This window comes from Ochotona curzoniae, unplaced genomic scaffold (genome assembly GCF_017591425.1).
Source record: "Ochotona curzoniae isolate NIBS_2020 unplaced genomic scaffold, NIBS_Ocur_1.0 scaffold_3208, whole genome shotgun sequence".
NCBI lineage: Eukaryota > Metazoa > Chordata > Mammalia > Lagomorpha > Ochotonidae > Ochotona > Ochotona curzoniae.
Window position 1 is genome coordinate 56,433,723 of NW_024467106.1, and position 27,357 is coordinate 56,461,079.

General features: G+C 45.0%; 1 protein-coding gene across 2 annotated transcripts in view; it reads left to right on the forward strand.

The window, feature by feature from the left end:
- FRMD3 (FERM domain containing 3) overlaps positions 1-27,357 on the forward strand; it is a 263,993-nt gene that overhangs the window by 196,170 nt on the left and 40,466 nt on the right. For both annotated transcript variants that reach the window (XM_040963290.1, XM_040963291.1), the window contains exons 7-12: positions 12,241-12,328; positions 14,288-14,376; positions 17,375-17,438; positions 18,540-18,628; positions 22,264-22,338; positions 22,920-22,988. In XM_040963290.1, coding sequence (XP_040819224.1) covers positions 12,241-12,328; positions 14,288-14,376; positions 17,375-17,438; positions 18,540-18,628; positions 22,264-22,338; positions 22,920-22,988 — 474 coding nt within the window. The remainder of the gene's footprint in view (positions 1-12,240; positions 12,329-14,287; positions 14,377-17,374; positions 17,439-18,539; positions 18,629-22,263; positions 22,339-22,919; positions 22,989-27,357) is intronic.

The following is a 27,357-nucleotide window of genomic DNA, read 5'->3' on the forward strand; positions in this document are numbered from 1 at the left end:
AAAGGGAATTTTGGCAGACATTGCAGCATGACTTGGAGAGCCACTGGATTGCATGGGGAAAGGAATGAGTCAAAGAAGGGAAGCTGTACCTTGGATCCTGCACCAACATCTGGGTTTCTGGCATTCTGAAAAGTAGTCATTCTGCCTTCAAGGAATGCCGGGAATGCATTTGACCAGCTGTAGTCTATGAAACTTGGAAGTGAGCTTTGTGGTTTGAGCAAAGCTGTGGTACATGTGACACCACAGGAGTATCCTAAGAGCCCTTGCGTCCAAGTCCACATTGGACGTCTGAATAAAGGAACTGCTGGCATCAAGTGGTATTGTAAGGACAGTTGGGGTGGAGATGAGGGATCCCTCTGTGTTTTTGTTCACCTGTTGTTGTTTATTCTCTCTCAGTGTAGCAGAAAGAGTTGTTAGGTTTGGAGAAGAACAACAAGCAGCTGCTAGTACAGATGGAGAGAGACAGATGAGGAATGTGAGGTAGGGCATGAGGCCTTGGCAGACCCAGAGCAGCCTCAGCCCCACACAGGTGGAGAACACGTTGCTCTTGCATGGGGAACCCAGTGTTTGGTAGGTTGCAGCGCATGGTACTAGGAAGGAGTCATGGGTGGAGAAGACTCACTTAAGCTGTGCCTGTGTGGCCAGCCCCTCCTTCGGTCCCAGCTGTCCAAGCACCTCTGGGCTGGACACAGCAAAGGATTCATAGCCAGGGGCTGACTTGTTACAGACCCTTTCTAAGAGGATTCCTGTTTGTTGGGATTTCTGAACCAGCTGAGCAAAAGGAATAAAGGAAATAAGATGACAATAGGGGATGCTGACACTTCAGCAAAAGTGATGATGATAATTTGTTGTTAGATAAACATTCTTTTTAACCTGGGGAGGGCATGATATCAGGAGTGTTTCTAACCTTGTTATTGGCTAGAATCATTCTACACCTGTGCTCACTGAGGAAGGGATTCAAGAAAACTAATCAGAGATGAAGGACTTGGCTCGCTGAAAGACTGCACATGCCGCTTGATGGTGGAACCAACAAGTCTTAGCAGATCCGCATGTGCAAGAGATCTGAGGAGGAAGAGAGGAGAGGGGAACGAGGCTGACTGTCTTTGCAAACATGGAAGATGAAGACCAGTGTTTTGCCTTGACATTAAGACACATGTTCACACCCCACAGCAGAGCAGCATGGTCTGATTGCTGCTTACAGCTTCTGACTCCACCTTCCTGCAGGTGCGGACCTGGGAGGCAGCAGTGGCAGCTCCAGGGGTTGGGGCTCTCTGTGGGAGACACAGATTGTATTCCCAGCTCTTGGCTTTGGATGGGCCTAGTCCTGGTTGTTGCAGGCATTTAAGAACATGAAACAGAGAGGGAGAGCTAACTCACTTGGAGTTTATGTCTCATCTTCCTATATTAATTGATTAAAATTATTATTTTTATTTTGATGGTATTTACATAGTTGGTTAGGGTGATAAGGGTCAAGGGCTACAGAAAAGTGGTTGAGATCACCATTTCCACATTCTTTTTTTTCCCTTCCTGTATCTGGGGGAAAAGGGGAGCTAAGGAGAGAAGCCACACTGCCTCCCAAATGCTTCTGCAAGCTAGGATGGAAGACAGCCACTTACTACCCCAGGGTCCCTGATGTTGGCCGTGCTCCTAGGGTCCTGCTGATGAGGTTTTGATAGTTCAACTGTTTCGAATTACTGCCAATTTCACCACTCCAAGCATGATTAAATCTTTCCAGAGTCCATTGGGTGACATAGTCCACTTTAGAGTTTCCACTTGCCCAGGTATTTGCTACCAATGCTTGGCTGGGGTAATTGATCAATTTATTCTGTCCTCCATCCTCTGTGGTGGTACCAGGTGTTCTCTGTAGACTCCAATGTAAAGCCATATTCTCTATGTGCACCTGGATATGCTGTCCACTGTTAAGCCACTGAGGAGGCCCAGCTCTGACACATATACTCCACGATCAGGCTATGCAACCTGCAATTCTTTCCATGGTTGGGATTCTGAGTCCAGCAATTCAGTTGGGGTGATCCCCATAGAAACTTCATCTGAGGTGACCCCAAACCTGATTCTTGTGTGTGTTTGCCAATACAGGGTCTGGCACAGTCTGTCACCCCAATCAGCTTATGTACATGCTGCTGATTGCAATTGCTGGGTCAGCTCTGTCTCCAGCCATGTCTTCTACACAAACCAATGGGTGTTACAGTTCAATATGTCCTGCCCAACACACTCAGCCTTCACATACGCCAGGGGGAACTGCAGTCTAGTCAGAGTGACCTGCAATAACCCCTATCATATCTGCCCCCTGTCCTGGTTCCTGTGGCTTGCTGGTGCGTACAGCAGACTAGTCCTGTCTGTCGCATATCTCATTCAGCTCTCATGCATGTCAATGAACTTTGAAGCCTCGTTCAACCCAACCAGCCCCACTAGCCAGCCCATACAAATGCTGGCAGGTGTCACTCTCTGTCTAGTCATGGCTGTCCAGTCCTGGTTCTCATGCTCACCAGTGGGAGTGACAATCCAGAAGGGAGGTAGCCATTATTTCCCTTTTGGGTTGCCACTCCCACTGCTGGAACATGCACTGTCCAGGTGGTTCTATAGTTTAGCTTAACAGAATTTGCCCCCATGCCAGCCTCTGCCTGCTGATGCTATGGCAAAGCCCAACCAACCCACACCCACTCTGACTTATGCATGTACCAGTAAGAACAACCACCCAGCCTGACTTTGCCCTGATTTTGCTCACATTAGGCCAACAGGTATTGTAGCCCTGCCTGGCCTGATCTTCGCCCATCCCAACTCATGCTCTCCAATGGAAGTGGTGGTCCAGCAGGGGAACCCTCCATAGACCCTCCTACCAGCTTTGCCCCTTCCCCCATGGATCTCACATGTGCTGGATGGGTGCTGTGGCCCAGTCTGGCATGGCCCACCTCACCTTGATATTTGCCAGTGGATGCTGTAGCCTAGGTGGGTCCATCCCACCCCCAATTCCAGCTCACGCTGGTAGGGGCTACAGCCTAGCCCAGCCCATCCAGCCCCCAGTCCTTGCCTTCATGTGAAGTGGCTTGTGTTGCGACCCAACTCATCCTGAACTACACTCGATTCTGGTGTTTGATTCACCAGCAGTTGAGATGAACTGGTCCAGACTAATTGGCCCCTGTCCTGTGACAAATGTGTGCTGGTGGGTACCACTTCCTGGCCTGGTCTGGGCTGCTCCCTGTCATGGGTCTTGCACTCACCTTCAGGGACATTGTTCCTACAGGAGTTGTCCAAGCTCCTCCATCAGGACCTTTCCCATTGCCAGATCTCGTGCATGTGCATGAGTCATGGGCCAGCCTTACTTAATCCACCTCCTTTCCTAGCAGGAACAGTGGCCTTTCCTGATTGGCCTTTACCCATTCTAGTTTTTACTGTTGGGTGCTGCAGCCCAGCCAAGCACAGTCCACATGCAGACACAGCTCACACATGGCTCAGCAGGGGCAGAGACCTAGCTTAGACTGTCCTATACCCATGCTGAGTCTCACGAGCTGGATGCTGTAGTCTAGCCCAACTTGGCATACCCCAGCTCCAGTCCACACCCATGCCGAGGGACACTGCATCCATGCCCAGACCAGACTGCAACCCCCTCTCTGGCCTTCGTACTCACCAGTGGGAACTACAACCCAGCCAGAGCATCCCCTTAGCTCCCCAACCAGGCCTGTTCCCAGCCATGGATCTTGTACATGCCAGTGGTTGCTCTGACCCAGCTTGGCATTGGCCTTCACATGTCTTGGCCTTTGCCTTTGGATACTGTAGCCTGGCCTGACCCAGCCTTCTCCCAATCCCAGTTCTTGCTGGTGGGTGCTGGCACCTGGCCCTGCTCAGTTTGTTCTCATCCCTGGCTCATGCAAACTGGTAGGTGTGACAGCCTAGCTCAGTATGACCTGTGTTCCAGCCTGGCTTCTGCACTTGTCGGTGAGCTGAGGTTTGCTAGGCGCTGCCTGGTCTATCCCCTTCCAAAACCAACCCACATATTTGCCAACAGTTGGAGCTACCATGCCCAGTTTGTCTGACCCCCAGGCCTGGATCATGTGCTCACCAACAAGAGCTATGCTCCAGTAAGGGTGTTTCTCACATTCTTGCACTCTGCCCACTCCCAGATCCAGATCTCACACATGCCAGGAGGTGTTAGGCCCCTGCCCGGCGTAGTCTGCCCTTCCGTCTTGGCCTGGTATGAGCTGGTGAATGTTGCAGCCTGGCCCATCCCATATGCTGTTTTAGGATACACATGTGAGTGCTGCAGCCTGGATCTGTCCAGACCATTCTCTGTCCCTGTACCTGTGAGTATTGGCAGGTGGCAATGGCACACCTAGCTTGGCCTATCACTACCCCAGCTCTTTTTAAAAAAGATTTATTTATTTTTATTGGAAAGTCAGATATACAGAGAGGAGGAGAGACAGAGAGGAAGATCTTCTATCTGTTGATTCACTTCCCAAGCTGTCACAACACCCAGGGCTGAGCTGATCCGAAGCCAGCAGCCAGGAGATTCTTCCGGGTCTCCCACACAGGTGCAGGGTCCCAAGGCTTTGGGCCGTCCTCGACTGCTTTCCCAGGCCACAAGCAGGGAGCTGGATGGGAAGCGGGGCTGCTGGGATGAGAACTGGCACCTACATGAGATGCCGGCATGTGAAAGGTGAGGACTTCAACCTCTAGGCTACCGTGCTGGGTCCATCACCCCAGCTCTTAAGCTATCCAGTAGAACTTGTATTTCCACAGAGTTTGGTCTACACATCCCTTCCAGAATTTTCTGCCAGACCTAGTTCTCTCACATGCTGGTTAGTGTCACAGCCTTTCTTAATGTGACCTGTCTCCCATTCTGACAATTAGTCAGGTACTAGGATCTATCCTTGAAAGACAGGCCCCCCTAACTCTACCTTTCACATGGACTGGCATGTGGTGTTCAACAATGTGCCATGCTAACAAGCCCTACTGAGGATTCCCATATAGGCTGGTGTATCAGCTTGACCCATACAGGTCTTCCAGTCTCTCCTCTCCCAAACGGGGTCTCAGTTCCCTCGTTTACATGTAGGTACAGTGGCTCTGTCATTGAGAGTCCCTCAGGATTCATTCCTCACCTGGGCTCGGCCCACCTATTAATTTGTTTATAAACAAGAAAGTAGAAAATCAAACTTTCATTAAGCGTTTTCATGCAATACAAACTCAATCTCCTATAGACATTTAAGAACATTTAACAAGCATTAAAGTGCATCTGTGGTTTGACTTTTCTTCCTCTAATTGTGCAATCTCTTTGATTGCCCTGGAGGGCAGGGTGGAGAAAAGCCATGGTTTGGAAATAACATAGTTCCTACTAGTTACCGATCGTCTTGGGATAAATTAGAATAGACTTCGATTTGCTGAGAAAACACCACCAGGGCTCAATGGCTTGGTCCGAGATGGGCTGTTCTGGCTTTGTGGGCCGCACACTCACTATGACAGCCTCTTAGCTCTGATTTCATAGAGGATAGGCAGACACAGACAGTTAATAAATGAATGAGCCATGATTCAATTAAATGTTATGACCAAATTAATGGCAGCCTCCACTCTGGCCCAAAGACCTAAATTCAGCAAATCCCATTCCCGACACCTTGCAGAGCAGATCTGCAATAAACTTCTGCTCACTCTCCTGAGTCTGTAGCTAATTTCAAGACAAGAGCTGTTGGTTTTTAAATCAGTCTATGGAAATGGATTCCCTTGTGATTTACAAGCCTTGTTGGAATTTGGTGTGTGAAGATGGCATGGAGGTGATCACGCCTCCTTCAAGAGCCCTCTAGTGACTGGAGAAAGCTATTGTAGCCATCCCTGGGGAGGTGGCAACTGTCATTGTTGGCCATCTTGGTTCCATTTTCCACAGCTTTGTTCATAGCTGTCTAGAAGAAGAGAAGAGCCCCATTCTACTAGACTGTTCAGAAGGGCTGAAGGTCAAGAATCAATGGATCTCTTTTGGGGATCCTGATGGAGTCCTCTGTAGGTTTTTCCCTAGAGTATCTACTCAGGGAATCCTGTCTTCCTACTGTCACTAGTTCCCCAGGTTTGCTGTTAGAAGCAAAAATATTGCATTAGCCTAATCCTTCATTATCAGCTTTTAAGTTGCTCAATATGCAAGTAGTGGTGAAGCAGTTTTAATGAAATCTATGCCTTGTACCAAATCACCAAGTTAGGCACCATGGCCTCATGCAGTAAGATTGTGCTGGAAGCAATAACGGCACCGAGCATACTTTGTTTTTAATAGGTTTACTTTATTTATTTGAAAGTTTGAGCGACAGGGCAGGAGAAGTAAAGAGGAGGTCTTCCATCTAGTGATTCACACCCCAAATGGCCACAACAGTCAGGGCTGGGCCAGGCCAATGCCAAGAGCCAGGAACACCATCCTGGTCTCTCACATGGGTAACACAGACTCAAGGACTTGGGCCATCCTCTACTGCTTCTCCATGTACATTGCAGGAAGCTAGGTGGAAAGCAGAGCAGCTGGGACTTCAGTCAGGGCTCAGATATGGGATCTGCATTGCAGGTAGCAGCTTCACTCCATATACTGCAACACTAGCCCTGATACTTGGTGTATTTGAAAGAGAATAATTTATTTCTCAAAACTCAAATGTTTGGTAAATCAGGTGCCAAGGTTTCCTGTGGGAAAGTTACATTTAGAAATGTCTGGTGGCCCAGAAATAAGTACCTTGCCAGGAGAGATAGCCTCTACCTTGGGGCTTGTGCTTGGGAAGAAGATTCCGAGGGCTCGCTTAGGGAAATGGTGCTGTCAGTTGAGTGGAGAGTTTACTGTGTGAAAGGGAAATGTCCAAATGATGTCACACTTCCAGTCTTCCTTAAGAGGGGTATTTTCTCCACTGTTTCTCCTCTCTCTGTTTCCTTTCTCTTGCTAGACCTTACAATCTCTCCCTGGAAGGTGACCGAGTCCATTTCCATTTCTGCCTTCTGTGGCCTGCAGTCAGGGAATTTCTAAGGAGGGATGGGCTTGGGAGACACAACTGAGCCACTAACGTCCTTTATCCAGGTAGATTCTGACTGGAGTGACTTGAAGGGGAAGTGAGCGGCATCAAAATGTACCATGGCTAAGAAGGAGGAAAGGGTGGTGTGGAGAGCAAGATGCAGCCAGTACTTAATACAGCCTATGATTCACTCACCAAGGGTGCTAACTGGTACACAAAGAGTCTTTGGTGTTGTATGAGATTATGCATCCATCCACATGGCCATTCATACTTCATCCATTCATCTTTTCATGCTTTCATTCATATAACAAGTATTTATCAAAGGGCAGCATGCCAAATAAGAGTTTAAAAATCTCAGTCTGGTGCCATGGACTTCGAGCTTTACTTGGCAGTGAGAGTTCTGGTCCCCCGAGTCCTAATCTGTATGGCAACACTCAGCAGCCATGCCCCTTGGGGAAGAGCCCTTTGCTCTCTGAACAGCCACCATTTCTGCTCAGCCAGTGCAGCTTCTGTCTCCTTTGGCACCGAGTTTGCGACAGATGTTTTTACTGATAAGGGAGCAGGATTCAGAGAAATAACTTGCCCACAGCTACAGGATTAGGATGGTTAGAGCTTGACCTGAATCCTGAGTTTTCATGCACAGTGCTCCAGTATCTTTCTGTGTTGTCATTCCCTTATTAATCTTGTCTGCACATGGCCCTGGGGCATCACCACTGTCTCCCTCCTGGCGTGACGGCCACCCAAATTCACTGTGTTGTATCAAGTGTTCTGCACAGACAGTCCTTAATGGCCCCAGGGGTTCGCCAGAGTTCATGTTTCTGTCTGAAAAACTGGAAAGGACAGACTGGGGCTCTGATTTGCACTTGACATGTAGAAAGGCACGAGACATTTGTCTCTTCTAACAGAGCAACAATAAGTTGGATAAATTATAAAGTCAGATTTTTGTTGTTGTTGATGGTGGGACCATCTGAGAGCTGAGGGCAGAGAACTTTAAATGTACTAAAATCTAGATTTTGTACTCTTAAGAGAATGAAGACTCATGCTACTTCCTTTTCTGGAGGGGAGTGGGAAGGGGGAGGAATCTGCTCTATGTGTGTGTGTGGGAGGGCGGGAGGGGGTCACTCTGCATGTGTAAGCAACTGGCCAAAGCTCTAAGCTGCTGCGTAACTAAGTAAAATTCATGTGGGGCACACCCATCTATCTCAGAGAATTCTGCTTTTCAGATCTAGAAAATGCTTGTAATTCTGGAACTTGTAAGCCCAAAGGGGTTAATCAGAAGCAGAGTTATCTTTCCCTCTGCCTACTATGTTTCTCCAAATTCAGGCCTTTGGTGACAAAATCCATACCTCATTCTGCAGTGAGTGTCCACCTATGTTTTGCATGTACTCTTGGGATTATTGTCTATTTTTAAATTTCTTTTTAAGATTTATTTGGTTATTGGTTACAGAGAGAAGGAGAGAAAAAGAGAGATTGAAATTGGGATTTTATCTGCCGGGCCAAGTCAAAGTCTGGAGTCAGAATCTTCATTTGGCTCTCCCAAGAGAGTAGTGCGGACTAACTCAAGGAGGGGGAGCAGGGAGAGAGACGTGGAATACATTTCATTCTAATTGCTCTGTGTTCCTGCAGAGTGCTTTAGAGGTCCTTGTCTTTTCCCTTTGGTTTTGATTCCTTTGCGTCGTCTCAACATTTGCAGTTAATATTGCCCTGTGTGCAGGATTGTTCCGTCTTAAGTCTTTTAAGTGATTGGCAGGTGGAGATCTGCGGCCAAACCTGAAGCAATGGCAGCCACTTGAGGATGTTTATTTAAAAGTGGGCTGCTTTTTTGTTGTAAGTATTTCAGTGTCCTGTCTGGCAGTTCTCTATGTAGCATTTCTGAGTTCTGTGGGTCTAGCAAGGGGACAAATTCTGTTCTCTGTACTATATTGTGTACCAGGCACCAGCTGTCTGCTTTAAGGGCCCTTTGAAAAAGTTTATGGAAGATGGAATTAAAAGATTAATGTATGTTTGTATAAAAACTTTGAAATCCACACATGTGGCATCTTCAAAAAGTTCATGGAAAATGCATATTTTGCAATAAACTATGCATTGATTTCAACGTTTTTGCACTAAGATAAATTTGATCATTTAATTCCATTTTTTCCCACAAGGTTTTTGAAGTACTCTTCTGTTACCTGCTTAATTTTTATCTCAAATCCTGGAAGCAGGTGCCATATTTTGCCTTTATTTTACAGAAATAGCTTCTGTGCTATTTCTCCCTATTCAGGTTCTAGATGAGGGTTCAGCAAATTCAGCGAATTGTTTGTTTCTTTCAGAACATCCAGTCTTGGCTGTAACTACTCACTTTTGCCATAGTGGTATAAAACATTTTCAGTAATGGGGCAAGCATTTCACCCTTAGTGGTTAAGGTGCCTGTTTTGTAGTACCTGACTTTGACACCTGGCTCTGGCTTCTGGATCCAGCTTGAAGCCAAAGCTGGCTCTGGGAGGCAGCTGAGACGGCTCAAGTAATTGAGTCCCTGCTTCCTGGGTGGGAGTCCCAGCCCTGTGACAGCTGTCACAAGCCTCTGCTGAGTGAGCTAGTGAATGGAAGGGCTCTGCCATTCCCTCCCTCCCCTTCCCTTATTCTCGTCCTCTTTCCCTCTTGTTCCCCGTTTCCCTCTCAAATAAATAATTACATGAAGAAATAAATATCATTTTAAGCATTTATTTATCGATACTGGAATTTGAGTGTCATGTTTTCATGGGTTCTGAAATATTATTCTTATAAATAAATTAACCTGTTAAAAGACATTGATGTCATTCTCAGCTTCACGGCTATACAGAGTCAGATATTGGCCTGGGTTTGGCTTCTAGGTCATTGCTTTAGATTAAAATGGAGACATTACTATTTTTCAGTCGTCTAAATACCAGTCACCTGGGAAGAACTGCTTTCTTGTTGACTAGGTACAGGGTTTAGAATTTGAAAATATTTTCTACAGGACACGACTGGAGCCACCTTGAGTGTGAAGGCCTGTGCTGTGGCACTGAGGATGGTGCAAGATGGTTTTTATCCATAAACTATTGGTGACAGTGTTGGTGGAAACCTTGGGAGGCACAGTGGCACTGGGTTAACCTGCACGCTGTTTGCACTTAGTGGCCATGTGGCCCTGAGCAAGTTATTTTCCTCTGTGAGGGTCAGAATCCTCACCTTTTAAAAAAACATAAGGATCTTTCCTTTAATGGTTTGTGCAAAAAATTGTGGATTGCTTAGCAGTGTAAAATATTATGTAGTGCTTGGGGTAGTAGAGTTTAGTACTAGTTAGCTCTGTGTGTATCTGTATTATATTTTTCTCCAAAACTGCTGGCGAGGGATGCCTTAGGATTGCCTGAGAACTAAATCATCTAATGATACAATCATCTAATGATTATTTTATTACAAATTCGTGGATTTTTTCTATACTCTTACACAATTATGTGACATGCATGAATGATGCACTTACTTTATGAAGAATAATTGTAAAAAATATTCATGATCCCTTTGTCTGCATAGGAATGAGATGGTTATGAGCTACTATGAGATCTCCTGTATGTCCCTTCAGGCCCTTCCTCTCCACCTCCCACTGTGCACTTTTTCACATTGTTTTTAAACATTTCATTCATTCATACATGTCAATAAACAATGTATCGCTTTATTTTTGCCTATCTTGATTTTATATAGGAGGACTCACATTTTACTCTTGTATCTTGTTTTCTCTGTCAGTGTGATGTTTGAACCGCTCCCCCACCTCACCTCATTTATGCAGTTGTAGATTGTCATTCTCACTGCTGTATTGCTGATTTTTCATGGTGTGATCATGCCATGTTTTATACAGTAGCAGCTCATGTGCTAATAGGATGGCTCCAACTTGGTTTCTAACTGACAGGAAATCAAGGCTGTTGCTGCTTCCCATTCTCTTTTATTTCTTTTCCTTTTTTCTTAAACATGTAAGAACTGGAGAACACATAGTCAAGAAAGTGCTAAAAACACACATGTAAAGCTCATGAATTATTGCAATGTCAGAAAGGGTCACCATCACTCAGGTCAAATAGAGAACCGGCGATACCTCAGATATCCCTGTTGTTCTCCACCCAACATCTGTCTGTATGCAAGAGTCAGCATATCTCTGAATTTTAATACTTTTGTTTTGCTTATGTTGAAAGTCCTAGAAATGGAAATAGTGTGTATTCATTTATGTCTATAGTCTTGTTAAAGTTTATTTTTGTGTTAGTTATTTGCTTTGTTGGACATATCTTAGAATCCACATATTTTTGATTGCACAGTGTCCCATTGTCTACCCATTCTTCTGTTGTTAGACATTTAATCTTTTTCTATTATAGTTAGCACTACCATGAAAATTCTCAATATTTCTTGATGTAGCCTGCACTAAAATAGCAGTGGGCGAGACTGCTGTGTCTGGACTGAGTTAGCGTATTCAGAACCCACTAACCAGCATCTCTGAAGCAGGGAAAGAAGAATAAGTGGTTGGTGTGAAGGAGGTTGAAAGAGAAAGAGAATGGAAGGAGTGATCAAGAACAGATAGGAGTTGTTGGATTATAAGGGTCCATATTGTGATCGTGATGGAGAAATAAGACATCCTCAAACATGGGTCAGATTTAGTGTGCTGAGGGCAAGGAGAAGATGTTGGAACACTTTTGGGTATGCCAGTCTTTTAGGGATCTTAAAAGAGTAGAGGAGTGGAAGTAGATTAAATATTGCAGCATAATCACACACTTGGAAAAAGAAAAGGAACTCCTGTTATTTCTCAGAACAAACTCTTTAATTGCTAGTGTCATGTGATCATCCTTGAACTGGCTCAGATTCTCCCACATATATGTGATAGTGATAGCCAATGCAGGGTCTGAAATCTTGCACTGTCCTAGTTTAGACATTAACCTGGAAAGGATTTCACAGTCATCCACAATGGTAAGCTTTATCACCTCTTGAGGCCATGACCTTGTGTATGTCCTGGAGGTCAGTGCTTGGATTTAATGGTTACGATTTCCTTTCAAAATTCAAGGCCTCTCATGGAAAAGTTGTTAATTCCTCTAGTTTGGATGGCCCTGTCTGGACTTGTTGGTCAGGTAACAGGATTGCCCAGTTTTACCCTGAGCAAGGAGTGGTAACCTCATTTACCTTGGATCATCTTTTAAATGCGTGGGAAGGAATGGATGATGGGGGATCCTTGTGCTGAAAACAAAGTGCCGTATTTCTGTTGTTCTCCCTTTTGACTTTTCTGTAATTTTAGAGGCCAGAGCCCACCGGTTGCTGAATTTAACTTGCTCCTGAAAGCTCACACGTTGGAAACCTATGGGGTGGATCCTCATCCGTGTAAGGTAACTGTCCCCTATGAAACTACCGCACAATAATTGCTTGGCCCCTGGAGAGAAATACAATGGTATGCAAAGAGCAAATCCTTCTGGAGAGATTTCCACAGTATGACCCCCACCTTCCTTTGGAAGTGGGCTTTGCCTCAGTGTTGGCAGTTTTTTTCTCCACTGGCAATTTGCCAGTAGCTGGCTAATTGCAGAGTGGTAGCCAAAGTCTCCAGAATTAATAATACATGGGTTCATTCTTCAAGTGCATGGCTCCTCCCCACAAGACTAACTTTTTTACTTTCAAGGTCATTTTCAGAAAGAAGACAATCTTTAAAAATAGAAAAGGAATCTCCAGGTCTTTCTATTTTGTTGCAGGTGTCAAGATTCCATTAGTTCTTATGGCTAAATAATATTCCATCATGTATATGTGTCATATTTTCCTTACTCAATGTCAATTGATGAACATCTGTGCTAAGTGAGACAAGGCAGAATCAGGAAAAAAAAGTAGGGCAATTTTCTCTTATTTGTGGAAGTTGATATATATATATATACAGAGAGTATAAAAATGTGGGAATGTCATATCATTTGGTATGTGGTTACAAATATTACTTCACTGAATCTTACCATGTAAGTGATAATGCACTCTACTATTCCTGTTACAAAAATTATGAATTCTCACATTGTGATATTAATATCACTGTTTTCAAAATAGTATATATGAGTATTTATATAATGGCTACATCTGACATAAATGTGACAACAGGTTAAAAAATTGTTAAATTTTGAAGCTGAACTATTTAAAATGGGAAGCAGAAGAAAGATTTCAAATTGCATTTTGGCATTGGAAGTGTTTGACTTTTTTTTTTCTTTTTCCCTGTACTCACATTATTTGACAGTACTTCTCTCAAGGATGAAACTGTGTCAGCATGCCCTCGGCTCCAACCCAGAGCGACTGAATCAGAATTCATGGCTGTAGCTGCATGTGTTCACATTGTTCATGCTGATGGACACTTTGCGCAGAAATGATCTCTGTATATCTTCAATTATACATCCAATAGACACTATCCCTTACCCAAAACTATGCATCACTCTAGCCCAGTGAAAGAGACATGTTTGAACTGTCCTAAATCATTTCTTTAGCTGCATCGGAGCAGCGAGCAGCAGTTGGCCAAGGACTTGCCCTGTGGCACTCAGCTCGGGCTGCCCGGGGTGGCTTCCTAAGTACCCCAGAGCGTGCTCCAGCTTCTGTAGCTCAGGACCTGACAGGCTGGCAGCCAGACTCCCAGGGGATGACAATGAGCAGCTGTGGCTGAGGGCCTGGGGACTTGTCTACACTGACATTTGTCCACACAATTGTTTCAAATTATTTGCCAGCTGCTCCTTGCTCATAATGGTATAAATTATTAGATTCCGTTCAGCATTCAGTTTTATCCAGAAATTTGAGCCTCCCAGTTTATTTATTTCTTCGCTTGCAGATTGACTTCATTTTTGTTATTTTTTTTTCTCTTCATTGAATTTACTCATGACGTGTTGACTCTTTCCAGTCCTGTCTGGAGGTAAAGGAGCATTTTCTAGATGTGTTTCCATCCTGAAATAGCCAGATCTTGTGTGTGGGCTGGAATCAAGTTCAAGTCAGTGCTTAGAATTTGTTTCCATTGCTTCAGGGAGCTGAAGGCAATCAGGCATAGCTCGCTCCTCGTGTACAACAGACCTGGTAAACCCGCAGCCCAGGGAGACTTGCAAGGTGACCGAGTGATTGGGAGTGACCTGTGTTGAGTCAGGAGGCTCTAGAATGTCCATCCTGAGGAGAAATCACACTCTCCTGGCATCACCCAGACGCTGGAAGTCCCACTCTCACAAGTTTCTTCTTCGAAACTCAATCTATTACTGCAGTCTTTGGATTAACCTCAAATTAACCCATTTGCCAATGATTTGCATTCTTTCAATCCCAACAGAATTTTCCTTCTATTTTGTCAGGATTCAACAGGCACCACAACATTTTTAGGATTCACTGCAGCAGGCTTTGTGGTGTTCCAGGGAAATAAGAGGATCCACTTGATAAAATGGTGAGTCCTTTGTTGGAAAACTGGCTTATTGTTCAGTGCAGTGTTTCCTTCTCTCCTTCTAATTTTTGTTGTTGCTGTTGCTGGTTCAGGTTTTGGAGAGGGATGTCAGGTGCAATGTCTTTCTCTGTCTCCATCATGGGAAACTTCATCATGAAGGAATTTCCCGTCAGTCAACAAAACCCAACCTAGGTTACCTTTGGTGGGGGACTGTGTTTGTTAATTGAGGAGTCAACTTGGGAGACCTGGGCTCAGGGACTTGTTGTCAGACAGAAGGTGTCTGCTTCCTCACCAACAGTTTCTACTGCTCTGCTCAGAGAGGTGACAAAGTGTTAAGTGGAGTAACAGTGTACATGTTCCTGTATGTGCCTGTTTTCTGTTGCTGTAACAGAAGACCTGAGGCTGGGAAATGTATAAAGAAGAGGACCCACACTTATCTGGCTCATGATTCTGGTAGCTGGTGAGGGCCTCCTGGTTGTGACGTATCGTGGCTGAAGAGTATAAAGGGATGTGCTCAAATGAGAAGGCAAGAGGGGGAACAGGGGAGAAGCTTTTTATTGTAACTTACTTGTGAGGGAATTAACCTTCTCTGTGAGACCTAACCCATTTTGAGAGACCAACAGTAATCCTTTCACAAGGGCACTCATGACAGTCACCTCCCAACTGGTTCCACTTAAAAGGTTCTACTATCATTTAATACCATTAATCTGGAGACCCTTCTTCCAGCAAATAAGAGAAACCATAGCCAGACCAGAGCTGTTCCCTGCAGCAACCCACACCCTCTCTTTTGTTGAGTCTGTGGTGCAGTTACTCCGTATGTGGGTCAGTGTGTGCGTGTGTGCGTGTGTGTGTGTAATTGGAAGTACTCCAATTGCACGTGGCAGAACAGATTAGCTCATGAAAGTATTTTCATGGTTCGTACACTGCCTGATAACCCCAAGAACTCAGATCTTCATTTTCTTCTTTGCTGTCCCAGAATGGTGGCTTTGGTCCCACAAATCATGCATGTGACACTGACCCTCTTCTCTGGCTGATTGAATCAAGAGCTGTCCTTTATGGGCCAGGGATAGCATAATCTATCTGACCTTGTGATCTTGAGAAATGGTAAAGTCTAGAGTGTGTCAGTCAAGAAGTAGAAGATGAGAGATGGAAGACTGGAACCAGCAACTTCTCATGTCCAGTTAAGGGGCAAAGTAGTTTTGATAGAGGATAAGGAAGGCTGAGGTCCATGTTTATTGCAATATTGTTCTTACTCACAGCCTGACTCAGTTCCCTACTCCATGGCTTGTTGCTGTATACCCTACTAGATTGTGAACTTACCCTGAAGTTCAAGACCTGGGGCTTTGAGTCTGGAGTTCCTGATGGTCTGGGCATCCTCTGCGGCACTTATCTCAGCCTTAGTTTGTATTCTGTTTGTACTTGGACTTCTTCTAACTACTTTGTTAGTACTTCCTTCTTAGTACCAGCCTTCCATTCTAGCCTTCTGCAACAGATTAGCATTGGTCAGCCAATGTGCCTACTGCTATCTATACCTTTTGCTCTTTTTAAAGATCAACACCCCTTAAGGACCCCCCCTTTCTCTAAGCAGCTCCTCTATCTTCTCTATTATTATCTTTTGCTCCAATTCTACTTTCAACCCTCTCAGTGCCCAGTTGTTTCCCCTCCTCCACAGTTAACCTTCTCAGAGCTTTTATTTGCCTTTAATACATCTCTTAACGTCTCTGAGTCTCAGTATACTCATCCAAAAAAAAAAAATGGGAATCAGCTGTATCTGTCTGCTTTAGTGGGAGAGATAAATGACACAGAGCATGTGAATGCTTTGTAAATCTAGTGTGGCTACATGTGACCCACAATCTTTGGGGAACAGGAGCAATCTGTGCCACTTGTCTTATATTAGGATTACAAAAGACTTGGGATCCTGAAGGTGGCAGGTCCTCAGGTTTCTGAATTGTTTGAGACCTAGAGAAGTTAGGTTAGAAACAGGTGTGTCTCAAGTGTTGATGAATTGCTGGTCTCCATTCTTTGGGTTTCATATCTTTCCTGGGGTATTGAGGAGTGGTGATGGACCATTCACTGGCCCACTTCTTGTTGATGCCTGAGATGCAGTGATGATGTGAACCACATCTCGTCCAGGCTGCTTCTTAGGCATGTGGATTTGTAACAGTCATGTGTGTATTACTAAGATGGATTTTCTTCCCATACTAATCTCTGTGTGTTTGAATCCAGTCTCACAAATCCCTCTGCATAAATTAAAACAGATTAATGTGACTTCACTGTTCTTAGTCCCTCCACTCCCCAAAAGAAGTATAGGGCCACCATTCTATACTGGGAATCAGATAAAAGAAATCCAGAGAGTTCTCTTTTCACAGATCCTTGATAGCAAGGAGTTGGAGTCTCCAGGGAGCCTGCAGGCAGGTTTTAGTAAAACAGCTCCTGAAGATGAAATCTTAAGACACTCTTTGACCAAAATTTGTCATTCTTCAAGCTGTTTTCACAATTCTGAGCACCCAAATATGCACTAAAATATTTGTTGCATAAACAGGGAGAGTAGGAGTGAACATTTTTTTGCAGAATGGTGCCTAAGCTTCTTGAAGAATGGATGGGAAGGATAAGAAAGCCCAGGGTGACTCGGTCCTCTTGCTAACAATCACATACACCCACATTCTTCCTAACTTCTAACGTGGACCAGCACAGTTAGTGTTACTTGCTCCTTAATGTTCATAGATATTCTAGAGCTCCTTGGAAGGAAGATGTAGCCTGGCTGTACAAACTAGAGTAAGTCGTTTTGGGCTGTCTCTGGTCTTCTCTGGAGAAGAAGATTGCCACGTAATTCATTTGGGACTTTTCATTGCTAGTTAGACCTTCACTGATGAGAAGATAATATCGTGTTTCATTGCAGTCCGCCTGGCAGTTATGAGTCAGTCAGATACCTGTGAGAAAGCCAGGTACCTCGGGTAACTGCTATGTTGTCCCTTCTCACCCACAAATTTTCTTTTCTTAGGCCAGATGTCTGCAAATTGAAGTTTGAAGGGAAGACGTTTTATGTGATTGGCACCCAGAAGGAGGTCAGATCCTGCTTTTCTATGCATCTGTTCTTGTTGTGTGTGTGTTCAATTACTGAGCATAGGAGATATTTAGAAATGAAATATGCCTTTAGTGTTATGACTTCTCTCCCCAAAGACTGTGATTTCTCAGTATGGGATTATAAAGAAAGCTGTATGGTAAAAATATGATTGAGGAAAACAAATCAACACTAGGGGGTTTCCATGTTTAAGACTAGAATCAATGAGCAATACTGACTGTCTGCTTTTGTACAAAATAGAATGGGATAGACTTGAGAAGAATGGAAACTCAGTCTCTTTAAAATTTCTCCTTATTGTTTTCCATGATTCAGTTTTGTAGTTATAAGGGTTCCCCAACTCCTACCCCTTCCTCCCTCCCCATTTTCCCCTCTCACCATTTCCCCCCATATTATGATTACAGTAGTATAGTAACAGCTGCTAACATTCTGCTATTTAAGTGCATTGTGGTTTTGTTGGTATAGGAAACCTTTGTTTCAACCTCTTCTTACCAAGACACCATTCTATGGTGACAAATGAAGACTCTTGCCCATGATGGTTAAAGTGTTAGAAATGGAGTTCCTGAGTCCTAGGATGCTTGAAATAAATGCACAAAGAGACAAAAGTTTTGGCTTCTTCAGAAAATGCATGAGAAAGAGGCTGCTTTGTTAAGCCTGTGAGTGGGCTTTGCAAGTTTTTGAATTTCTTTGACCCTTGTTTCCAGCTCACGTACTTATTATCCAAGGCCAATAGTAATTAGGAATCACCCTAATAGGTTTTCAGGCTAACCAAAAGCTGATAGGGAGGTGGATGTTGCCTGGGCTGTGGAAGCTGCTTCTCTCTCTTTCTCTCTCTCTCTCTCTCTCTCAATTGCTCTTCTTCCCTTTCCTTTTTGTCCACTAAGAAGGGGGGCCTGGCTGGGTGGGACATTTATGCATCGGATGAGGCCAGAGGAGAGAGCGTAGGCAATACTCCTGCGTTATTTACTGCTGTGGCTTCAAGCTGTCTGGTGGGGGCATGATCCAAACAGCTAAACACCTCAGGGGAAAATAGAAGGAGAGTAAACTGTGTCTAACATGCTCTTTCTTGTTCTGTTCTTTTTATTAGAAAAAAGCCATGCTGGCATTCCACACTTCAACACCAGCTGCCTGCAAACATCTTTGGAAGTGTGGGGTGGAGAACCAGGCCTTTTATAAGTAAGTAGCTACTACTCAGTTAATCACAGGTTTTCAAAGCACCCATAGAGCCATTTATGTTTCTGCAAGCAGCTGCATTTTCTTTCTTTCACTGTTCCTTTCTGTGAGATTTAAGCAAATCACAAATTCAAGCATCGTTTAGGGTGTTTCCTAATTGTTGTTGGTCTGTCCTCATTCTGAGTTATATGCTGTGTATTTCTGTAAAATTGGTGGGGTTCTTTGGAAATGATTATTTCCATTAATGACATCATAGAGCTTTTCCGATTGGTGCTTCCCAAAAGCAAACCTTGAGATCCAGGATAGTGCAAGCAAAGCTTCTTTGGAATGTAGCTAGGGGACATTGCAGAAAGGCAGTGGGAAGCAAGTCCTAAAGGGCATGCTGTTGAGCATGTCCCTCCCATGAGCAGCAGCTGGGCTCAGCTGTGCCAGGGACTCTGGGAGAGATGTCTAGTATGCCCCCACTGGAGGGCAAAATGGTTGGAACTATTTATCTGCCAGTTGTCCATTCATGTTGGTTGAGGGTTACAGGGGAGCTTAGTGTCCAAGTCCCATCTTTGATTCTAAAGGATCCACTGTGGGCACCTCTGGGATTAATGTCTCTTGTTTCTTTGCTCCAAGCTTTCCTAGGCAGAGGTCTGGCTGGCACTTTAGTCTTGGCTGGCAGAGAAAGGCCCTGGTTTTATTTCTTGGCTGTGGGTGGTCGTGCTTTTTCATTTCTGCATCAGGTGCAAGGGAACAGGGAAACCTGGTGGCCATGCCCACACACTCCTCAATGTGCTCTGAAGATGTGAGCATGCTGGGGTTTGTCTGGGGTCATCCATCTGGGTTGAAAACCCTGATGCTGAGGTCTGCTGCCTGGGCACTGAGCCCAGAAACAGAAACTCTGGTTTTTCTGTTTCCTTCAGGCCGCGGGGGATCCCGATTGCAGACTTAGTCACCAGGTAAAAGCTTTCTTGATGGTATTTGTTGTCTGGATGCTCCAAGGCCCAGTACACTGAAGGCCATCATTTCTGTGTCACTGAAAATTTGATGGGTGCAGTGAAGGATTCAGTGGCAACCTGGTGCTTTCATTCACTGAGTCATCTCACACCTGTGTGCTGTGCATGCTAGGCATGGGTGACATGGGCAAGCTCCAGGGAACCTCTCTCTGCTTTTAGCACAGAATTGGATGCAAAGGAGAGAGGCAGTTCCAGATAAGTTTCTCACTTGGCAGTTGGTGTACTAGAGAAACAAACACAGACTAGCTCTCCATATTGGTGTCTCTCTGCCACCTCCACTTCTACTCCAGGAAAGTATGTCTGGATTTCTCTGAGGGACCACATGTCTGAACCCTGATGCTTCTGAGGAGGAGGTGGGAAGCGATAACAGGGAGGGAAGGAGAGGACACTGGAAATGTGCTTCTCAGCAGACTGTGAATTCATGGCTTTTGGTGGGAGGAAGACTCTTCTCTTGGGCTTGTTTTATTTATTTGAAAGAATGAAAGAGAGAGACAGGGATCACTCTTGTGACTGCTGGTTCACCCAAATACCCACAACAGCTGGGTCTGGACCAGCCCAAAGCTGGGAGCCAGTAATTCAATCTGGGTTTTCCACATGAGCGGCAGGGACCCAAGTACCTGGTCTATCACCTGCTGCTTTGCAGGGCACATTAGCAGAGAGCGGGAATCAGGCACAGAGCAGGACCCAAGCCCTCTGCATTACACTCTAGGGGCAACAACCCTGCCAAAGAGATGGAGAGGCGCATTGGGATTGCTTTTCTTGGGTTCCCATAGGTAAGGTATCAGGACCACACTTCTCCAGCATGAGGGAAAGATGGGTCCATGATAGGTTAGGCCTTATAGAAGGAGAAGGGGATGCTCTGCGACCACCTTGTGGGGATATCTGGGATTTTTCATTCTCTTGGTGAGATGTGGTCTGGGAGGAAGCTCTGTACTGCAGGCTGCACTGCCTATTCCAGGTGTTAGGAGCCTCCCAGATGTGAATCCTCTTGTCTTGCCACCTTCTCTTGGTTCTACTTTGACAAGAATCTGCAGTCTTCCCCTCTGTCACCTCACCCCATACTGCTCATTCTAGTCAGTGTCCTGTTCATCTCAGAGCACACAAGGTGAGGTGGGGTGGAAGGGGCTTTTTTGCCAAAATAGTGGCACTGTTATTTTTCATTGTTTTCTGAGCAGTGGCAGAAAGCCTTATCGAGGACAGCTTGAGGTTAGGCCCTGCAAAGTTGGACTCTGGCCATCTCTCCGGGTGTCTCATTCCGCTTGGTACATCTGTATGTGCAATTTTCTTTCTTCATTATGAAAATCTGTGTGACAGGGTTGATGACCACAGAAGTGTGAGGAAGTGCCCTTCCAGCTTCTTATTTCCTCCAGTACTCAGACTGAGGGTTTCTGTGCCTGCTGCTCCTTTGGCTGACACGCCTATCACCAATTGCTGTCCCCCGTGAACACTCACTCGCTCCTGGATCTCCCTCTGAAGTCCTTTCCTCAGGGCCCCTTTCCTGAACTCCCGCATGAGATCACTTTGCCTCATCCCATGCCATCACTCCAGCTCTTCCTTAACTTCCTATTTGCACGAGTTACATCTTTTATGTGGTCACAGGATGAGTACTGGTCACGCCTCTAGACCTACCACTCAAACTACAGATGCCATGTGTCTTCCTGGGCTGAGAGTGTGCAGAGCAGCTGTAGCATCAGCTTAATGATGGCTGGGTGAAGCCTCAGACGGAAGGGGGTGGGTCTCAACCTGCCCCGAAGCTTCCGATGAAAGCCTGGCTTGGGTGTGTCTGTGCTCAGAATTCTCTAGAACATGCTGGTTGTATGTCTTTCAAATTATTGTTCACGTCATTGTTTTAAATAATCATAAACTTTGGGAAACGTATTCTTTTAGGTCTGTTGGATTTAAAATGACTGACTGCAAAGAGGCATCCTAAGCTGTCGTAGTAGTAGGGGCCCTGTATGTGGGCTGTGGGCAGCCTTGTTCTAGATTGCTTTTCAGAGTATTGTTTCATTCTTATTTATGAGTAGAGCTCATGGATGCTAAATCCATTCTTGGCTGGGCTGCTTGTCCCTTGTGTATCTTAGTCATCCATACTGTGGATTCTTTAAAGAACACTTAGTCATGGTGAGACAGAAGCCAGTGGCCACTCCTGTGCTGACACAGGCCCCAAGGTCCTTGGATTGGGTGGTGTACCATTAGTTCTTTGTCATGCACTGGGAGACATGTGCAGCTGGGAAACTTTATCCATTGCAGTGTTGACACAGGCCAAAAAGTGTTCTAAGTGCCACCATCATAAGACTCCATTCCTTCTAGCACTTGCAGATATACCCTGGGGATCTCTTCAGATCCATCAAGGTTGCTCAGTACTCTTGCCAAAATCAGTAAAGAATATGAAACCAAAGGTATGGGTCCTGATCAGTATCTACAGAGAACAAAAAAAATTGGATTTTCCCCCAAAGTGAAAGTACTTGTTCTTTTGTTAAACTTTCTCTCAGCTCCTGGTTGTGGTCCAAGCTAAGTGACAATAGACAATGTATTTGTTTCTTGCAGTCAGATTGTCTGATAGCCAGAGTTCTAAGGGCATGTTTTTCTTGCAACTTCCAATGTCATTGCCACCTCTGCTTTGCTTTCTCCTTTAAGGTATGCAAAATCCAGTCAGATCAAGACGGTATCCAGCAGCAAGATATTTTTTAAAGGAAGTAGATTTCGATATAGGTGGGTACCAACGCTTCTATTGTGGTGATAGAGTTGTTTGGGGGCAATAATTTGCTTGTGAGTAAGTGGGCTTATTATTATTCTGGGGCTGATGTTTGGCATAATGGGTTAAGCCACCACTTGTGACACTGACATCTCATTTTTGCTGCCATTTTCTGTCCTGGCTACTCTGCTTCTGACTAAGCTACTGAAGCTGGCAAGGCAGCAGATGACAGCTCAAGTCCTTGAGTTCTAACTAAGTACATGGGAAACCTGGATGAAGCTCCAGGCTCCTGGCTTTAGCCTGGCCCACCTGGCCCAGACCTGATTGTTGGAGGAGCCATATGAACAATTGAATGGAAGATCTGTATTATTCTGCCTTTGAAATAAAGAAGCCCATGATATAAATATTTTGTTCTTATATTAGTCTTTTTTTTTTAATATTCATAGGGCTCCCTCAACCCTATAGTAACTTCCCATCATGAAAGAAGAGGTAGATTCTTAGAGCTGGATCACATCAATTGAAGTTAAGAAAAAAAGTGGGTATGCATCTGTCTTCTCTGAGCATGTATATTATGCTTCTCTCTCTCTCTCTTTTCCAGTGGTAAAGTTGCCAAAGAAGTGGTTGAGGCAAGTTCCAAAATCCAGAGGGAGCCTCCTGAGGTGCACAGGTGAGTGTGGCGGCCACCTCGAACTTGATGACTTCTGCAGCATCACAGAGAGGTAAACGGCTTTTCCAGATCTGCTGGGCTGTTCCTGTATATAGGACACCCAGTATCAAATACAGACACTGTCCTCCCTGGAGAGATCCCTCGGACAGATTTGGCTGGGCTAGGGTGTGAGCACAGCCTGGCTCCAGCTTCAGTTATTTGCTCTGAGGAAAGTCTTGGGGTAGGTCTGCAGGATCCCATGTATGTGCTGTTTCCTGGCCAAGTGCCACTGGCCCATCCTCTTAGAACTGCTCTTGGTTTCTGCCATTGTTTGTCAGATGTGGTTAGATTCTGTTGGCCTAACAAGCGTAGGTTGTTTTACAGGTGAGAAGAGGCTTGCCTATTCCAGAACCTTCCATTCATAGGGCTACTCAGAATAATGATGGGCTGGGTCATTATGGGCTCAAGGGGAGGCTCTTCACAACGGTGGCCATCTAGGGTGATGCTGAGGAATTAGGTATTCTCTTAGCCGTACTGGAATTCATGCCACTGCTAGTTTCACAGCTGGTTGTAGATCCTCAAGCTGTAGGCACCATCTAGCACTGGGTGTTTTCATCATGATAGTTTCCCTTTTCAAAGGTGAGTTCATCACAAGCCAAGTTCTTCAGAGAGCTGCCCACATACTGGTTGGGCTGCCTGTCCTTCCTTCCACATCTTTGGAGCCACAGGTATCTTCATGCTCAGCTCTGTGTACCCTTCCATTGTCAGCAGACTGAGCTGGATGTCTTGCTACCTTGTCCCTCAGACTTGTGTTGTGGCCTCACAGAAGGAGGCTAAGTGAGCCTGGCTAGGGCACATAGATGCTACTCCCTCACCTCATGGTAGTGGTGGGGATAGGGGCAGGATCAGTTGGTGGAGATCTCATGCAGATGCATACAGTCAGTCATCTGACGGGCAGCTATCAGATACAGGGCTGCAAGACCATTCTCACTCTCTTTGTGCCACAGAACTAAGCTGTAGCACCTTGGTTGTGTGCATAGAAGTGGGGTGATGGGAATCTTGGTGGGATAATTGAAGATGTTGCCACCTGCCCGTCGATGAGAAGAGTCTTTTCCTATTGTAGTCATTTGATGCATGGCAATGTCCAAGAAGAAATGATGAAGTTTTGTTGGAACTGTTGCAGAATCCTTGGACTGGCAACGACCTCAGGGATGACCCAAGTTGATGCTTTCATTGTATAGACAAGTTCAATGAAAGCATCTGAGGTCCTCCATTTTTGGAGTGGCAAGCCAAAACCTGGAATGCACATGTCTTGTATCTGCGTCCTGAGCACTTTTTTTTTTCTCTGCAGCATTTGGCATTTTGACGGTCTCCGCTGGAGAGAATATTTGGCATTCTCGTGGAAGCTGGTGGCAAAGGCAGGGCTATCTCAAGAGGCCCAGTTTGGGTTTTATTTTCCTGGCTTGAATGTTTTGTTTCTTCTTATTTTATTTTTAAAAATGAGATTTATTTGTTTATTTTTGTTGGAAAGTCAGATCCACAGAGGGGAAAGACAGAGAGAAAGATTTTCTGTCTGCTGGTTCATGCCCCAAGTGGCTGCAATGACTGAACTGATCCAAAGGCAGAGCCAGGAGCTTCTTCCTGACCTTTCATGTGGATGCAGGGTCCCAAGGCTTTGGGCCATCCTCGACTGCTTTCCCAGGCCACAAGCAGGATGCAAGATGGGAAGTGGAGCAGCAGGGAGATGAACTGGCACCAACTAGGGATCTGGCATGTGCAAGGCTAGGATTTAGCCACTGAATCAGTGCACCAGACCCGGATGTTTTATTTTAAAAGAAAAAAAAAAAGACAAGATAAATATTCTAGGAGAATTCCTTGATGCTATAAACACAAAGCAAGAAAATGGTTTTTTTTTTTAACAATATACTTTCAGAGATACGTATTACAAAAGCATGAAACTTTCTAAGCATCTCAGAGTTACCACCAGAGATGGTTAATGAAATCAGAAATCAGAGTCTTTGTAAATCATGGTTTAGGTAGCTTGTGGAAATCAAGGCTCCCTATCTTAGGACTTCCTAGACTGAACTTGCTCAGGGATCCTGTCAAAATCAAATCCTGAGTTTTAGAAATAGGTGATGTTCCAGGGTCTGGGGAGCTCCAAGCCATAGCCATGTGCCTGGTCTGGGCACTACGCTTTAACCTGCTGGGCTATCAATGTCTAAGAAGGGAAGGATGGAAGGAAAGTTTTCCGAAGTGGAAAACTCTTGGAGGGAGATGGATCACCAGAAGAGAGGGAGATGGACCTAAGCTGAGCTGTTTGTCAATTTATCGCTTCCCAATTTTATTCTTTGGAATCTTCTCAATTCTTCCCAAGTATTACTGCAAACAAGGACCTGCAGCTTACTGCAATCTGATTTGTGTGGTTTTTCCTTGTCTTCCACTACACTATTTTGTGTGCATGTGAGAGACTGCTGGGTTTACATCCCCTCAGGCCCTGCTGTGTTCTTTGGTTCACTGGCAGCCTCTCTCAAATTTCCAGAAACACCAGGGAGGAGTTGGTTAATGTAATGATAGAAGTATCTTTGGTGAGAGCATTCTGTCCAACTTGGTCACTTCTGTGTCCCTCAGCACCTAAGCCAGTGCTTGGTACATGAGGCAAGTCAGCACATGTTTGTTGAGTGAATGAACGGGCTTGGGGTGTGTGGTGACCGCAGCACTGCTATGCGGGTGTTAGGTCTGGAATCTCTCTGTGGTGTTGCTTTGAGGACTTCTGCCTCCCCAGAGGCAGCATAACTGGCAAAAGTGATTCCCACAAGCTGCCAGCTTCTCCTTCTTCCTAATATTAAGTTGCAATGCTAGTAAAGTGTTTGTCTTAGGCAATTATTTTTGAATTATTTTACGCATCTTTGGTGTAGCTGTTGAAAGTAAGAATATAGTAACAGGCTCTCCTTCTCTGATAGTGGGTGTCTTAGAGAAGGCTGTTAGTCTAAAATGGCAGCAGAAAGCAGTAATTAGCTGTTTTGCCTCACACCTGAGATTGTACTCTTCCAAGACTGGCACATTGACAGACTCTGCATCTGCTGAGTTTTGTGTTTACTGAGAGACAGACACAGGCAGACCGAGAGTGTGCTGTAGTAGGATTATTTTTCTTTAAAGATAGGATCAGAAGCTAACTATGATTTTAGTGCACTGAGTCTTTTTATTTAAAGATTTATTTCTTTGGAAGCCAGAATTAGAGATTTTCCATCTAGTGGCTCACTTCCCATGTGGCTGCAATGCTCAAGGCAGGGCCAGGCCGAAGCCAGGAGCTTCTTTTGGGTATTCCCAAACACTTGGGTTATCATCAAATGTTTTTCTCAGGCCATTTGCAAAGAGCTGGGTCTGAAGTGAAGCAGCTGGGTCATGAGTTGACACTGAAATTAGATGCCAATTGCAGGTGATAGCTTTACTCGCTATGCCAAAATATCAACCCCCAACTCATTGGTTGTTAGTGGTGGCAGGATACCCAAGCAAAGCTTTCATGGCCTGGCCCCTGGGTGAGAGTCACCCTGTGATCCTAGAGGATCCAGGGTGAGAAGGGCAGGTGCTGAGCCCAGCGTAGGCTGAGTGAGCTCCCTGTTTATGGCAATCTCTGCTGGGAGGCACCCAGAAGTAGCCTTTGTACCTGAAGCAGGGACCTGTCCAAGGGAAATGAAGGGGTTCTTGGCTGTGTGGCTCTGAATAAAGCACTTAATTTCCCATAGTTTCAATTTACTCGTCTCATATGAGGCATGTAATAGAACTTGGCTTGCCTTCTAGGTTTTGAAACAAACAAACAAAAAATAGAATGTGCTCTGAGGATTATTAAATGTCCTACAAGCATGAAATGTGACATTATTGGGTCCTGGGGCAATGGCTCGATTAACTAGTCATCCCCTCGCAAGCGCTGGGTTCCCATATGGGTGCTGGTTCGTGTCCTGACCACTCCTTATCCAATCCAGCTTCCTGTTTATGGCCTGGGATATCAGCAAAGGATTGCTGAAAGCTTTGGGACTCTGTACTCACGTAGGAAACTCAGAGGAAGCTTCTGGCTCCTGGCTTCAGAATGGCTCAGCTGTGGCTATTTACAGTCATTTGGGGAGTGAACCAGTGGATGGAAGACCCTTCTGTCTCTCATTCTCTCTGTGAATCTTTCTAACAAAAACAAATAAATATTAAGAAAGGAAATGTGACATTATTACTGGCCTCTCATCTAAATATGAGAGGCTAGGTGGAATTTTTAGAGGCTTGACGATATTCCAGCACCACCTCAGTTGGTTCCCAGGAATGTTGCAGGGACTTCATGAACTTTTAGTCACTCTATTTTAACTTAACATTTTTCAGTCTTGTGTCTGCCAGTATAAGCATCCTT